The sequence below is a fragment of the Typopeltis vanoorti genome, chromosome 21 (assembly GCF_054136105.1).
Source record: "Typopeltis vanoorti isolate ZY-2024b chromosome 21, IOZ_Tvanoo_1.0, whole genome shotgun sequence".
Lineage (NCBI taxonomy): Eukaryota > Metazoa > Arthropoda > Arachnida > Uropygi > Thelyphonidae > Typopeltis > Typopeltis vanoorti.
Genome location: NC_143569.1, coordinates 39,939,696 through 39,954,787, shown reverse-complemented (window position 1 = coordinate 39,954,787; position 15,092 = coordinate 39,939,696). Strand labels below are relative to the sequence as shown.

At 36.0% G+C, this 15,092-nt stretch overlaps 1 protein-coding gene across 1 annotated transcript in view; it reads right to left on the bottom strand.

The window, feature by feature from the left end:
- Window positions 1-568: 568 nt before the first annotated feature.
- Window positions 569-15,092, bottom strand: part of na (sodium leak channel non-selective protein na) — a 1,005,813-nt gene continuing 991,289 nt past the window's right edge. The window contains exons 42-43 of the mRNA XM_090411658.1: window positions 10,008-10,104; window positions 569-735 (exon numbers count right to left, since the gene is read on the bottom strand). Coding sequence (XP_090267784.1) covers window positions 569-735; window positions 10,008-10,104 — 264 coding nt within the window. The remainder of the gene's footprint in view (window positions 736-10,007; window positions 10,105-15,092) is intronic.

Here is a 15,092-nt window from a genome sequence, read left to right as displayed (position 1 = left end):
TTCTTGCTCTCACCACTCTATCAGGCAATTCAGTTCAGGGTTCAAACCATTCCTTATCCCTCTTGCTCACAATTTCCTTTCATAACTTCCAGGGATGGCTCCTTCCCCCTGTTCCACCAAATAAAAAACTCCCGGTGTCCTGTAACTACCTCTCAACAGTTTAAGTCTCAATCATGTCACCTCTCCTTCTTTTATCTACCAAATTCTGCAGTACACATTCCTTCAGCTCATCTTCATAACTAACATTGTACAGACCAGATATCATCTTTGTTATCTGCCTCTGCACTCTTTCCATTGTGCTCAAATTTGGTCCAATAGTACAGGTGTGGCCTGATCAGGGCTTTATAATGTAATGACAACTCTTTATCTCTGCAGGTTAGCATCCTTTTTATATACAGGCATGATCTTAAATATAGAAAGGTATATTTATCAACTTTATTTTTATATTATTATTCAGAACCATTCATTAAAAAAAACTATGAACAAATTAATTGAATTGCAACAGCAAAATGATGTCCATAGTAACAACGTTTCTGAAAATTTCTAATTAAATAATATTTTAATGATATCATTCTGAACCACTATCATAATTCAGTTGTACATTCCACCAGTTATGGACTTCAGCCACAATGGTAGCCATCTTTGGCATTGAAGGTAGTATGACTCCTTCATCTTCATCTGGAGTTACGGATGACAACTCACTTCCTTCACTTAGATCTGGTAAACCTTTGGTTCCTTCACAAAGGAATAAAAATCCGTTATAATATATCAGTTCTGAAAAATAATACATACTTATTAAATATGGTATTTTGTATAAATCAAACAAATATGTATTATAATAGCATTATAATTGAAATTATTATTATATCACACCTCCAGGGAGTCCAAAGACTCGAGGGAGGGCATCAACTCTACAACTCTTTGTCTCACTACTCCACATACCTTCATCATCTAACACCAACGCCATCTACCACCGACTACCACCACTAGTACTTTCACAGACAATCACAAACATCCATGCCCACGGCGGGATTCGAAACCGCAGCCTTTTGGCTGGAGAGCAGATACGCTAACCACTCGGCCAACCAGGCCGGCATACTGGGACTTCACTAACTACATTAGAACCTCACTAATGTCTTTCCAGTAGACAGTGTTATATAAATTGCATATCCTAATTATAAATAGTGCCAACCAATGCAATTCATGTGCAGTTAAGCAAGATAAGTAGGTAACTATCACAATTTAGGTTTCTAAAAACAAACTTTTCATAGCACATGTAAATCCTCTTTCTTTTTTTCTTTTTTCAAAGATAGATTAAAATATTACTCATTTAGTGTTTGTTTCATATTGGCAATATTTTTAGTTTTTAAAATTTATAAAAGTGCACTAAATGCAATAGGTGCACACATTTTAAACGGTAATTTGGTTTAGTTTAGATTATTTTGCAAGAAAGGGACACAATATAAAATAAGAATAAGGTTCTTTCCTGTCAAGTGTCATCTCCATCCAGGAGGTTAGTCTGTACCTGAGTCCAGGTAGAGATCCATAGCTATTCCAAATCAGCTATGGAGGCTCAAGAATAAGACACATTATTATTATAATACTACTACTCCTTGGCATTACAGTCCATTTAGAACCTGGGCCTGTCTCAGGATAGCTTTCCATTCTCCATGATTCTGTGCCTTATTCCTCCAATTCTTTACTCTAATTTTCTTTAAATTATCCTCCACATCGTCAAGCAATCTCCTTTTTGGTCGTCCTCTGGGTCTATATCCACCCAGTACAAACATGAAGACCTTTTTTATGGCTCTGTCACCCCTCATTCGCTGAACATGTCCTAGCCATCTCAGTTTTCTCATCTATATTTCAGTAATAATATTCACTTCATTGAATTTCTCCATTATTTCTTTGTTGTTCCTCACTCTCCAAAGTCCATTCTCATTAACTTGCCAAAGATATTTCTGAATACCTTTTGTTCCCATATTTGTAATTGGTTTTGATCTCTCTGGATCATTGTCCATGTTTCACAGCTCTACAAAAGTACAGGTTTGAGGATTACTTTATATTATTATTATTAACATTTGACCTCCATGAAGACAGAGATTCATCGTGGAAAGTACACACTATTGCACACAATGCTCATCCAACCGTGTCTTAAACTGATTCAATATAACTGGATTTTACTTTTTATTGAAATCAAATTAAATTTTAATAGTGGTTGAATACTATAATAAGCTCTATTTGCAGCTATTCTATAAGTAATTTCAACTGACAATCATTACTTTCTGTTATTACTTAACCCAAATATGTGAACTGTTGTACTTGTTCAAAGATTTCTTCATCTACAGTGAAACTTTGAATGTTTCCAAATTTTTGTTTATCTCTGGCAACAATTAAGTATTTTGCTTTAATTTCATTTGTTTGTAGTCCCATTTTCTTTGCCTCCTCCCTCATTTGTCTTTAACCCTCTCTGAGACTTCTCACAGTCCTTTCAGTACAGTCCACATCATCTGCAAAAGTCAAAAGCTGTAGACTTCTATCTGAATCTTGGTGACTTTAATCCTTTGGTTATCCTGAACTCTGGTGTGAGTTCACCGTGTATTTGTACTCTACACATGGTATTTCTGAGTGTCATTTTAACTAATCTTATCAGTTTGGGTGGAATATGAAAGTCCCTTATGACTTTAAATAGTTTATCTCTATTAATATTATCATAGGCTTTAAAGTTTATTTATTTGTTTAAAGTTCCACAAACAAATGATGCAGATTAATATTAAGCTCGTAGCATTTCTCCATTATAGTTCATACTGTAAAAATCTGGTCTGTTGTTGATCTACCATATCTAAAGCCACAATGATAGTCACGCTGCATTTCTAATATAAAAGGCTGCAATCTAGCTGCCAGCATCCTTGCAAATATTTTGTAAGTCACTGCTAACAGTGATTTGTCTTCATCGATCTCCTAATATCTGAGGATTTGTGACCTTGGCAACAATGTTTCTCCATCTACCTCTATCTCTTGACTGGCAGTTAATTCTTCCAAGGAAAGTCTTCAGATCTTTTGGATTTGATCTATCCATCTTGCTCTTGGTCTTCCTTTCCTGCATTTTCCTTTTACTTTTCCTTGCATAATTTCTTTCTCAATGTTATCACCATCTCGTCGTGATATATGTCCAAAATATTGACATATCTTCTTGTTGATTATGCCACTCAGTCTCTTTTTGATGTTTAATTGATTGAGATTACTGACATTGATTCTTTTATCCATCCATGAGATATTCGGCATCCTTCTCCAGCACCACATTTCCAAGCTGTCAAGTGTCTCTTTGTCTCTCTTACCAATTTTGGCACAGAGACTTGTAATTTTTCTTATGGATAGGAAGATGATAGTAGTATCAAGTAGGCATAGATTCAGTTTCCTATGTCTCTAACAAGCACTCATGGATTTTAATTAATAGTGATTGCCCACCATATTTTAATAGCTTGACAGGTATTCCGTCTTCCCCCGGTGCTTTATTATTTTTCATTCTCTTTAGGGATAATTTCACCTCGTGTAGCTCTGGTGCTTCCGCTGTCTCAGCTTTTTTTATACTTGCCAGGGATTTGTTAAGCTCACCTTCCTCTGGAATATTAGTTTCCAAGCTTCTTTTGTCCTTAAGGAGATCTTTAAAATATTCTGCCCTTCCATTCAAGCATCTTTAAAAGAGCTGTATTTCTGTCTTCAATGCATTTTCTACATTTTGAATCATATTCACCTTCTCAAAATATCCTCCTTTCCACCAAGCAAGTTGTCCTCACAGTCTCTGCAGAAAGTTGTTCTGGGCTGAAATCTGCCTTTAATTTCCTTTATCTTATTATACATTTTCTTAATTTGTCCTGTATTCTTCAAAATCTCAATTTCATTTACCCTTGCCTTTTCTTCTCACATTGAGTGTGAGAAAGCATGAATGTGAACTCACATTCACGCTTCTTTCTTCTGCGCATCTTTCTGGCTTGTTTTCGTTTTTCTCTATATCATTATCATCTCTAAAAGAGCTGTATTTCTGTCTTCAACACATTTTCTACATTCCAAATCATACCATCCATTTCGTTTATCATTGTTTCTGAAACCTCGAACTCCTTCAGCCACTTTGGTAATTTTATTTCTAATCCTTTCCCACTTTTTATCTATAGTCATATCATTGACATATTTGTCCTCTTTCTCTTCATTTATTTTTTCTCTCAATCTTTCAACATATTTTTGTCTCTGATTTTTCCATCTTTTAATTTTTGGATGTCATATGTTGATGTTCTCCTTCCTCTACCCATCTTATTAATTTTTATTCTTTGTTTATATTTAATTCTTAACAAGTAATGATCCGTATCACAATCCACTCCTCTAAAGCTTCCTACATCACAATATCTGTCACATGCCATCTAACAATCATCATATGATCTATCTGATTTTCTATTATTCCATCTGCTGATCTCCAGGTAACTTTATGCACTTTTTTATGTGGAAAACAGGTTGTACATATTAGAGATACTTGTTGGAAGTTTTTCCACTTGGTTATACTATAAATTAAAGATACCAAGAAATTATATACTTGGTTTAGTCCTTTATCCAAGTGTAAGCAAACAAAGTTTGCACCTGAAATATAATCATGACTAGGCCAACTCGTATATAGAAGCTAATGAATTCACATCACTTGCCTTAGTATCCCTTAATATAAAACAGATCTCCTTACAGACATGTATAATGCTATGCATTATGGGAAGGGTCACTATCCAGACTGGTTAGTGAGGTCTTATCAGTGGGAGCCAGACCCAGAGGTGATACTAAGGTTGAAGTAATGCAGAAGTCATATTTTCATATACAAGCTGCTAAAAGGTGTCACAACTTATTATTAAAATACTCTGGATTAGAGATAGTTGTTGGAAGTTTTTATTTGGTTATACTATAAATTAAAGATACCAAGAAATGATACACTTGGTTTAGTCCTTTATCTAATACTCTAAATCCAGAGTATTTTAATAATAAGGTGTGACATAATAGTGGTGTACCCCCAAGAGTCTGTTTTAGGTTGTTTAATTTGTATGTAAATGATATTTGAGAGGTCTGAATGGTGATTGTTTTCAGATAATGCTAAGTTGGGAAGAGCTATCAGAAGTAGAGCAGATGCTGTGACTTTGGAAGAGGGCTTGAATACACTGGCTAAATGGGTAAATGAATGGGAGTTATCAATTCGATGTTGCAAAGTGTGAGGTTTTGAAATTTGGGAAGCAAATTTCAAATTGGGATGTACAGTACACAATCAGTGGAAATATCTTGGAAAAGGTAGAGGAGATGTGAGATTTGGGATTGATTGTAGAAATACAAATTTTTGTCAATTTGTATTAAGACAAATTGACAAAATGCAATTTGCAAAATTGGTGGATAGAAGGAGGAGAGGGGATATGATTGAGACATATAAGCTGTTAAGAGGTTATTACCAGATTAATGTCAGGGAGGTTTTGCACAGAATGGGTGAAGATAGGAAGAGAACAAGAGGCCATCCCTGGAAGCTGTATAAGGAGAGTGTGAACAAGGGGGTGAGGAGCAGGTTTTTTGTATAGAGAGTGGTGAGTGATTGGAATGTATTGTCCAAGAGTGTGGTGAGTGGAAAGACAGTGAACATATTTAAGGTGGTATGATAAACTGTGTCTATAACAGTAGACCTCCCACGATGAGTCTTTGACTCCATGGAGGGTTTTTATAATAATACTCCTCACATCCAGATTTATACAACTAGGGATGACCTATTGCTCTTTCCCCACTTGTTTTACAAACCCTATCCTCTGTATTAATCTGGTAAAATCCCATCACTAACTTAAATGTCTCTATGCCATAGTGACTCTTTTTCTTCTATCAACCAAGCTCTGTATAATTTACATTTCCTTAACTGTCCTGCATAAGAAACATTCCATAGTCCATACTGTCATGGCATTCATCTTTGGATCCTCTCCAGTGTTTCCATATCACAATGAAAAACTAGCTGACCACATTTAAACACAATAGTCCATGTGTGGTTTGGCCAATGCTTTGTACAGTGGCATAATCACCTCCTTATTCCCAATTGTGCACTCTTTGTTACACTTGCAATGTCCCTTCTAAACTTCAGTCCACTGTCACCACCAAATCTAGAATCTCATTCACTTCCTGAAGCTTAGTCCTGCCAATATACAGTACACATCATTATATCTCTACACTCCAAAGTGCATCACCTTGCATTTATTAATATTAAAGGTGCAACCCATCACCTGCATTTATCCAAGCCAAAAGTTCATTCAAATCTTCCTGAATGGAATTAACATCAGAGAACTTCTTATAATTCTTCCCAATTTTACATCAACAGCAAACTACTGAAAATCGCCAGTCAACACACATGAAATATCACTAACAAATAAACAACAAATGCCTAAAAAAAGAACCGTGAGGTACATTACCAGTTACTTTCCTTTTCTGAGACAATGCATCATTATACACTATTTGCTGGTACCTATCTAACCAATATGTCACTTCCATCTTCTATAACTTTCAACAACTTGTCATGTGGCCAATCTATTAAATGCTAATGTAAAATCTAAGAAGAATACCACACACACACACACACACACACACACACACACACACACACACACACACACACACACACACACACACACAATCTACCAATAATTGTCCAGATACCCCTGTTATTTGAATGGAATTTATGGAACATTCCAGGTTTGCTATAATAGAAAAACCATTGTACAGATAGTAGGAAGCAGTTTTCATTGTAGCAGTTGAATACAGGTGGTATGGCAACGTGAGGTGAACTCAGTGACTTCGAGAGAGGTGTCATTGTGGGCTATTACATTGCTGTCATGTCATGCGTGCCATTTCTGCTCAACTGGAGCATCCAAAATCAAAGTTGGCAATATGATCAACAAACGGAGGCATTCTGGTATCACTAGTGCAAGAAAACACCCAGGGTAGCTGCCGAAAATGACTAACAGGGACAGGAGGGTGTTAAAATGGGTGGCACACAAAAATCAGCAACAATCGGCACAGACCATCTCTGATGAGTTCCAGAGAACCAGCAACACCATGGTGAGCATTAATACTGTATGAAAAGAACTCCATTTACTGGGTTTCCATGGAAGAGCAGCACAAAAACCAAATATCACAACAATTAACAATGGCGGCTTGTCTGGCCTTGTGCAAAGAGTGATATTAGGGTTTGCCTTCTGTCTGGACAATTATTGGTAGATAGTGAACTGGACAATTGACCAGTGGAAAATGGTACTCTGGAGCAATGAATCAAGGTTCAACTGTTTCCAGTCTGATGGTAGGGTGTGGGTGTGGAGGCAGCCTGGTGAATGCTTGTTATCACAGTGTGTTGTACCCACAGTAAAGTTTGGTGGTGAAGGAGTAATGGTGTGGGGTGCATTCAGCTGGTTTGGAGTGGGACCACTGGTCACTGTCTGTGGTTCCATGAAGGCAGCTCAGTACCTTGATATTCTGGATAATTAGGTGCTGCCTACACTGTGGAGGTTTTACGAAACGAACCCATGTTTCTATCGAGATGACAATTCTCCATGCCACAAAGCTGCAGTTGTTATTGAATAGTATGAAGAGATGGGTGTTAAATGACTACCCTGGCCTATGCAGAGTCCTCACCTTCAACACCACTGAACACCTGTGGGACAAACTGGAGCGGCGATTGAGGTCCAGAGCAGCAAGTCCTCAATCTGTTGCTGAACTCAGTGTTGATTTGATGGAGAAATGGAGACAAATTCCATCTGATGTCTGCTGCACATTGGTGGAAAGCCTGCTTCAAAGGATGTAGGGGGTGATCAATGCTAAAGGTGGACATACTAGATATTAGGGTTTGCTTGATGGTATCAATTATAAACTGCTAAAGTGTCTGGACAATTATTGATAGATAGTGAATGTCTGTATGTGTGTGTGTGTATATACACACACATACAGACACACACACACACACATATATATATTTTTTTTAAAAATAGATTTAATGACTTAAAAACCGAGATTACTTATAAAGATTTAATAAGATTAATACAACTAGTTTCGGCTTATAATAGCCTTCATCAGGTATTCTTAAAGGAAGAGAATAGTAATAAACATTGAAGTATCTAAAAACTTGAAAATACAGGTAAAATATCGCCACACATAATTGATACATAAAAAACGTATTTTTTCAAGTTGTTCTAACAGACGTGCCATTGTTTATTGCAAGTATGCGTGCAGACTCATGTGAACGCCAATACTGAATAACTGCAGCATGGCTATCTGGGATGTTATAACTCAAATTGTTGTTTAAGTGGACAGGATTCAGAAAGATTTCCCTTGATTCTATAATTTTTCTCTCAAACTCATCATCAGAGCGAAAAATATTTTCTGATCTATCCTAGCAAACGGAGTGGCTTTGTTGATCATCATTAGGATTATTTGAAAAAAGAACATGACTGGATAATGCAGTTGCATGTGATCTTTTGTAAGAGATGTCTCTTTTATGCTCTTCTATACGTTGCTCAACAGATTTGTTAGTTTGTCCGAAATAAGGGATATTGCAATCACACCATAATTTATATACACCTGGATATTTTAGGTTGTGATGAGGAGGCTTTGGATGACTGATTAGAGAACGGATTTTTGGAAGGGTGGTGAAGACGTCTTGATGTTATATTTTTTAAGGACTTTTGCTAATTTGTTAGAGAGTGTGCAAATATATGGGATGGAGATGCTGCCTTTAAAATTACTAGTTCCTGTGGTGCACTGTCTAGGAGGATCCAGAAGAAATTTCTTAATCGTTTTTTCAGAGTAACCATTTTGTTTAAAGATAAGCGAGAGTTGATTTATTTCTTTTTGTAGTTCATCTTGTTCATTCAAGAGAAAGCGTGCTCTGTGTCCTAAGGTAGATATAGTTCGAAGTTTTTGTGGTGGAAAATGATGAGAAAGATTATGCAGATATCTATTGGTATGAGTAGGTTTTCTGTATATAGAGATTTTTAATCTTTCAGAGCAACGTGTAAGCATGACATCCAGGAAAGGCAAGGAGTTATTATTTTCTAGATCAGCAGTAAATTTTATATTAGGATGTTGGATGTTAAGATGATTAAGAAAAGCTATGAGAGATGTGTGCCCGTGATTCCAAACAATGAAAATATCATCAACATATCTTTTCCAAACTTTCGGTTTAAATGAGAAGGAAAATATGGCTTTCATTTCAAAATTTTCAAGGAAGATGTTAGCTAGAACTGGGGACAAAGGATTGCCCATTGCCAGGCCTTGTTTTTGTTGGTAAATGGAGTCCTGATATTTGAAGTAACCAGAATGAATGCAATGTTTTAATAAAGCAAACATTTTTTTGGATAATTTGTCCTTTAGTAATGTAAGTACCTCTTGATGGGAATATCTTTTATATGTGAAACAAAATCTGTGGTGTTTTTGATGAAAGATGAAGATTTATTGGAGAAACACTTGAGGTACTTTGCTAGATATTTTGAAAGTTTATATGTAGGTGAATCAATTCCTTCCACAATTGGGTGAAGAGGGATGTTTTCTTTATGAATTTTGGGAACTCCATAGATGCGTGGGATAAGAGGATGTAGAGAGAGTGTAAAGAGAGGCGAACATAATGAGGAAGTTCACTCGTAGTCTTTAACAAGTCTCTTTACGCTCTCTACATCCTCTTATATATGGATGTAAAATTTCTGTGTTTCTATAATTCTGTTTAAATCAACAAAAAAACCCATTCTTTGGATGTGCATAATCAAAATATCTGAATGCTTGGTTGATATTCTATGTTCATATTTAAATTATTTTGTTTACTGTGCTATCATTATCCTTGACAATGCCTCAGTTAATATGATTAAAATATGCTTTTTTTTTTACTTCTGTTGTTAATAAACATTATTTATTAATATGTGCAACCAACATATAAATCTAAATAGGCACATTAAAAAAATATCAAAACATACCTTGTGCTCTGTTATTCCATTTTTTTGCTGGATATCTTTCTTTCTCAACTCTTGAAGCACCATCTGATAATGAAGGTGCCAAAAATTTTCTACCTCCCTGAAATAAAGTCAACATAAAACTGCATTCTATGAATCAGAAAGAAAGTAATATACACATATTCACCACCCTCCAAGCAAAAAATCTAATCCTAACACCCTGTTAACCACACTCTTACACAATTTCCAGGGAACCTCTTGTTCTCTTCCTTCCTGCACTGTACAGAAAATAGTCATCAGCATATCAATCCTATAAAATCACTTTAATAACTTATATACTTCTATCATATCCCCTATCTTATGTCTATCAGCTAGTTTTTGGAGCCCACAGACTTTTAATCTGTTCTCATAGGAAACATTCCACAGACCTGCAACAATTTTTGTCACATGCCTCTGGATCCTCTTTACTTCTTTATCACCAAGGAATCTAGGTTACCAGATCTGTGTGCAATAGTCCAGATGTAAAAATGTTTTTCAAATATTTTACTAATTTTGAAATAAGTAAGAATGCTTTAAAAAGAATAAAAGTTGAACAGTTTTCAGAGGCAAAGTGTAGACTCAAGTATACAAATATTGAGAAAATATGAAGAGGTTTGAAAAAAATAGCGAAACCTTGAAGACTCACACACAGATTACGAAAAAAAAAAAAAAAAAAAGACTGATAACTACAGATGCATGTGTTCAAGTTGACTACAAAATAGAAAAATCAGAACTCCATGGTGGATTCAAGAAGTTAAAAGGACAAATCATAGAAAAGAAGAAAGCATATTGACAGTGCCCCGCAAGTAAGTCAGAGAGAAATGTAAGAAAGTGAAGTAGTGCATAAAAGTAGCTAAACAAAAGTCATGGCAAGAATATAGAAGATAAATAAAGCAGCATTATTCTAGATGTCTGGAGCTAATTACTTTGGTAGATTGCTAAATGAAAAAAGAAGTGACAGAATAGCATTAAAAAATATTCAAGAGGACTTGAGGTAAAAAAAAGTCATTAAAAACTTAAAATGTGGTTAGGCAGTTGGAGTAGATAATAATACCTGACCAGAAATACTCAAATATGTAGTTAAAAAGCTATCCAGTGGCTATACTACATAATTCAAAAGGAGTGGTCAGGAGGTTGCATTCCAGATGACTGGAGTAGATCCATGTATTACAATATTCATTATAAAAAGTAATATAAAACTGAATGCAAGATTAACAGAGAAATTTCCTGCTGAGTGTTCCAATCAAAATTAATGCAAACGTATTCGAGAAGAGGAAAAAAAAATTGTTCTTTTCATCAAGATTTCTCTCACAATCGGTTCAGACCAAATATAGGTTCCCAGGATCAGATTTGAAGTTTAGAAATCATTGAAATATAACACGGATCTATTATTATTATTGTTATTATTAACATTTGACCTCCATGGAGTCAGAGACTCATCGGGAGGTACACACTATTGCACACAATGCTCATCCGACCATGTCTTAAACTGATTCAATGTGTCTACACCCACAACACACTCAGGCAATGCATTCCACCCACCAACCACCCTCCATGCAAAGAACCTACTCCTCACTCCTCTGTTCACACCCTCCTTATACAGTTTCCACCAATGGCCTCTTGTTCTATTCTACTCTCCCATTCTATGAAAAATCTCTTCCATGTCGACCCGATAACAACTCCTGACCAGCTTATATGTCTCAATCATATTTCCCCCCCCTCTTCTTCCTATTGACGAAGCTATGCAACTTACATTCCCTCAATCTGTCCTCATACTCCACATTCCAAAGACCACTGACTACCTTCGTGAATCTTCTATGAACCCTTTTCAACATATCCTTGTCACCACGAAAACCCGACGACCAAATCTGTGTACAATAATCCACACGAGACCCGAAAGGCCTTATATAATGAAATCATAAACTTTCTATTTCTGCATGTCAGGGTCCCCCACATCATTGCTATTATTTGATGTGATATTTTCACAACTTGTGCAATGTGGCTCCTGAATTTCAGGTCCTTGTCTCCACCATCACTACTAGATCTCTCATCTCCTCTACTTCTGTTAAAGTTTCCCCACCAAGTGTATACTTTGTATCCCATCGTTGCTTACCAAATCTCAAAACCTTACACTTTGCAACATTGAACTGACAGTTCCACTTACCTGCCCATTTATGCAATCTATTCAAGTCCTCTTCTAAGGCCATAACATCCGCTTGACACTGCATTGCTCTCCCCAGTTTTGCATCATTTGCAAACATCTGCATATCACTAGTTAAACCCAACCAATATCATTAACATATAAATTGAACAATAATGGCCCCAAAACTGATCCCTGCAGCACACCACTAGTGACCTTTTTCTTTTGGGATGCACCCCCCCACACACAATTTTCTGATACCTGTCTGACAGCCAGTCACTGATCTAACTTAGAAGTGTGTTATTCAATCCCATCTGTTTCAATTTTTTTAAGAGCTTGTTGTGTGGCAGTCTATCAAAAGCCTTTGCAAAATCTAAGTACATCACTGTATATGCATCTCCCTTGTCCAAGATATTTGTCACCTTGTTGTAGTACATAAGTAAATTAGTGAAACACAATCTCTCTTTAACAAACCCATGCCGATAACCACAGAGAATACTGCTGTTATTAACCCATTTCTGTATCCTACTGCTCACAATCTCTCCATTGTGAGAGGTAGGGTACAGAAATGTACCTTCACCAAAACTCCAGATATACAGACCGGCCTATAATTTGAAGCTACAGCCTTCTCACCACCTTTATGCAGTGGAACAATTTTACCCTCCTTCCACTTCCTTGGAACCTGTGCTGTTGTAAGACTCTTATTAAACAGTCATGCCAATACCTATTTAATAAAATCTGTATTAATAAAATTTGTATTTAAGTTTTATAGATCTAGTAAAGGTATGTGACAAGTTGGCAAGTGAAAAGCTGTTCAAACACTACAATTATATGGTGAAAACAAGATATTATATCAAGCAATAAATAGTCTATATTTAAGTTGTAGGTCAGTAGTTAGAAATGAAAGAAATATAGGAAGATGGTGTGATGTAAAATCAGAACTAAGGCAAGGGTGAAACTATTTCTAGTGTTATGAATCATTTCTGTGGATCACATAATGAATGGATGTTGTAATAAATGTGATATTAAGATTGGAGATGTTAATTTCATCTCTTTACTTTAGGCAGGTGATGTTATACTCCTTAATAAACCCAGTAAAAGGATGCAGGAATCCTGCATCAGAATTCATTAACTAAATTGAATAATTCCAGTAACAATGGTATGAAAATCAGCTATAAATAAGACAAAGACTATGAAAACAGGCAGGAATAAACAATAAAAACATGAACTGATTTCCGATTGTTGAACTTATAGAACAAGTAAAACCCTTCACATTTCAACCATTTAGCACAATTTTTAGCAAAGGCTCATCTAAGAGGTCCTTAAACACACTCAAGTTCTCTGCGGACACTACCCTCTGAGGCAAGGCATACCAATCACTCACAACTTTGCATGCAAAATACCATGCACAGTCGAGTTCCACTCCTTTGGAACTCGACTGTGCAAGACTCATATTAAAAAAAAAATATGTCAAGGCAGATGCAAAATCCCTGGCACGTTCTTTCAAAATATGTGGTGATATATTATCAAGTGCCACAGCCTTATTTCATCGTTTGCTCAATTCCCCATATACCTCTTGCTCACTTACAGTCAGCCTCTCCTGCCCATCATCAACTACTCTCAAACTCTCCATGTTGTCACATTCACAAGAATGAAAGACCTATACCACTGTTCTTATCTTTCCATAATCATTCATTTTTTTTTGCTGGCTACATATCGAAAGAGCTCCCATGGATTATTTTTGGCTTCATTAGCTAACTGCTGCTCATACTTCACTTTTTCTACCCTTACCAACCAAGTCACCCTCCTCGCCTGTTCTTTGTAATCCTCATGGAATTGATTATTACCACCTCTCTTATACTGCTTCCATAATGCCTATTTTCTCTGCGTCGCATGCTTAATCTCTTTATTCATCCATTTCACACCTATCTTCTGACCCTTGGAACACATTCAGACGTTGCTTCTACTAGATAGTTCTTACGTAAAAAGATTATTTAATAGTATAATTTTCGCCTGTGTGTCACAGGCATCTTCAGTACATTAAGCTCAAAATTAAACACTAACTGACAATTCCAAAAAGCGCCACCTAAGTAGCTGGTGTAAGATAACTAAAAAGGTCAATAACTTTCCTAAAAAAAAAAAAAAAAAAAAATAATAATAATACAATAAAAAGTTAGGAAAGATTAGCTGATTTGTAAAGTACTATCTCCCATAAAGAGGATAGACGTAAACCGTCAGATCTGTTTAAGTTAGGAGAATGAAGTAGAGTTTCACATGTTTCTTTATAAAGGCGTTCCATGAGAAACTGACTTTTGTGAAGAACTCTTGTCTTTCTCCAATGAACTCTGTGTCTAGTGAAGATGGCATGTTCAGAAAGTCCAGATTTTTCAGGTTTAAAGTATTCAATATAAGATTGGTGTTCTTCTAGCCAAATAGAGGCAGATCTTCCCGTTCGTCCGAAATAAGATAATCCACAAGAGCATGGAATCTGGTAGACACCTGGATGATTAAGATGTAGAAGCTTGTCCTTAGGAGAAGTGAGAAAGGTGGAGATTTTTCTAAATGGTCGAAAGGCAAACAAAAATATTCAGTGGTTTTAAAACTTTTGCTATACGTTCACTGATGCCTTGTACATAAGGGATAGTAATGCACGTTATTTCCTCTGTGTTTGAAGAGGAAGACATATTAAAACTACTCAAAGTTCTTTTAATGAAGCAATTCTTATAACCATTAGATAGAAAGGAAGAAGTTATATATTGTAGTTCTTTCTGTAAAAGATCATCTGAAGAACAAAAGGAGTGGGCCCATTGAACCAGTGTTTTAATAGTTCCTGCCTTTTGACTGGGATGGTGATGAGATTCTTCATGGATATAATGGCCTGTATGAGTCTTCTTTCTATAAACTGAGAAATGTAGTTTACCATCTGGTTG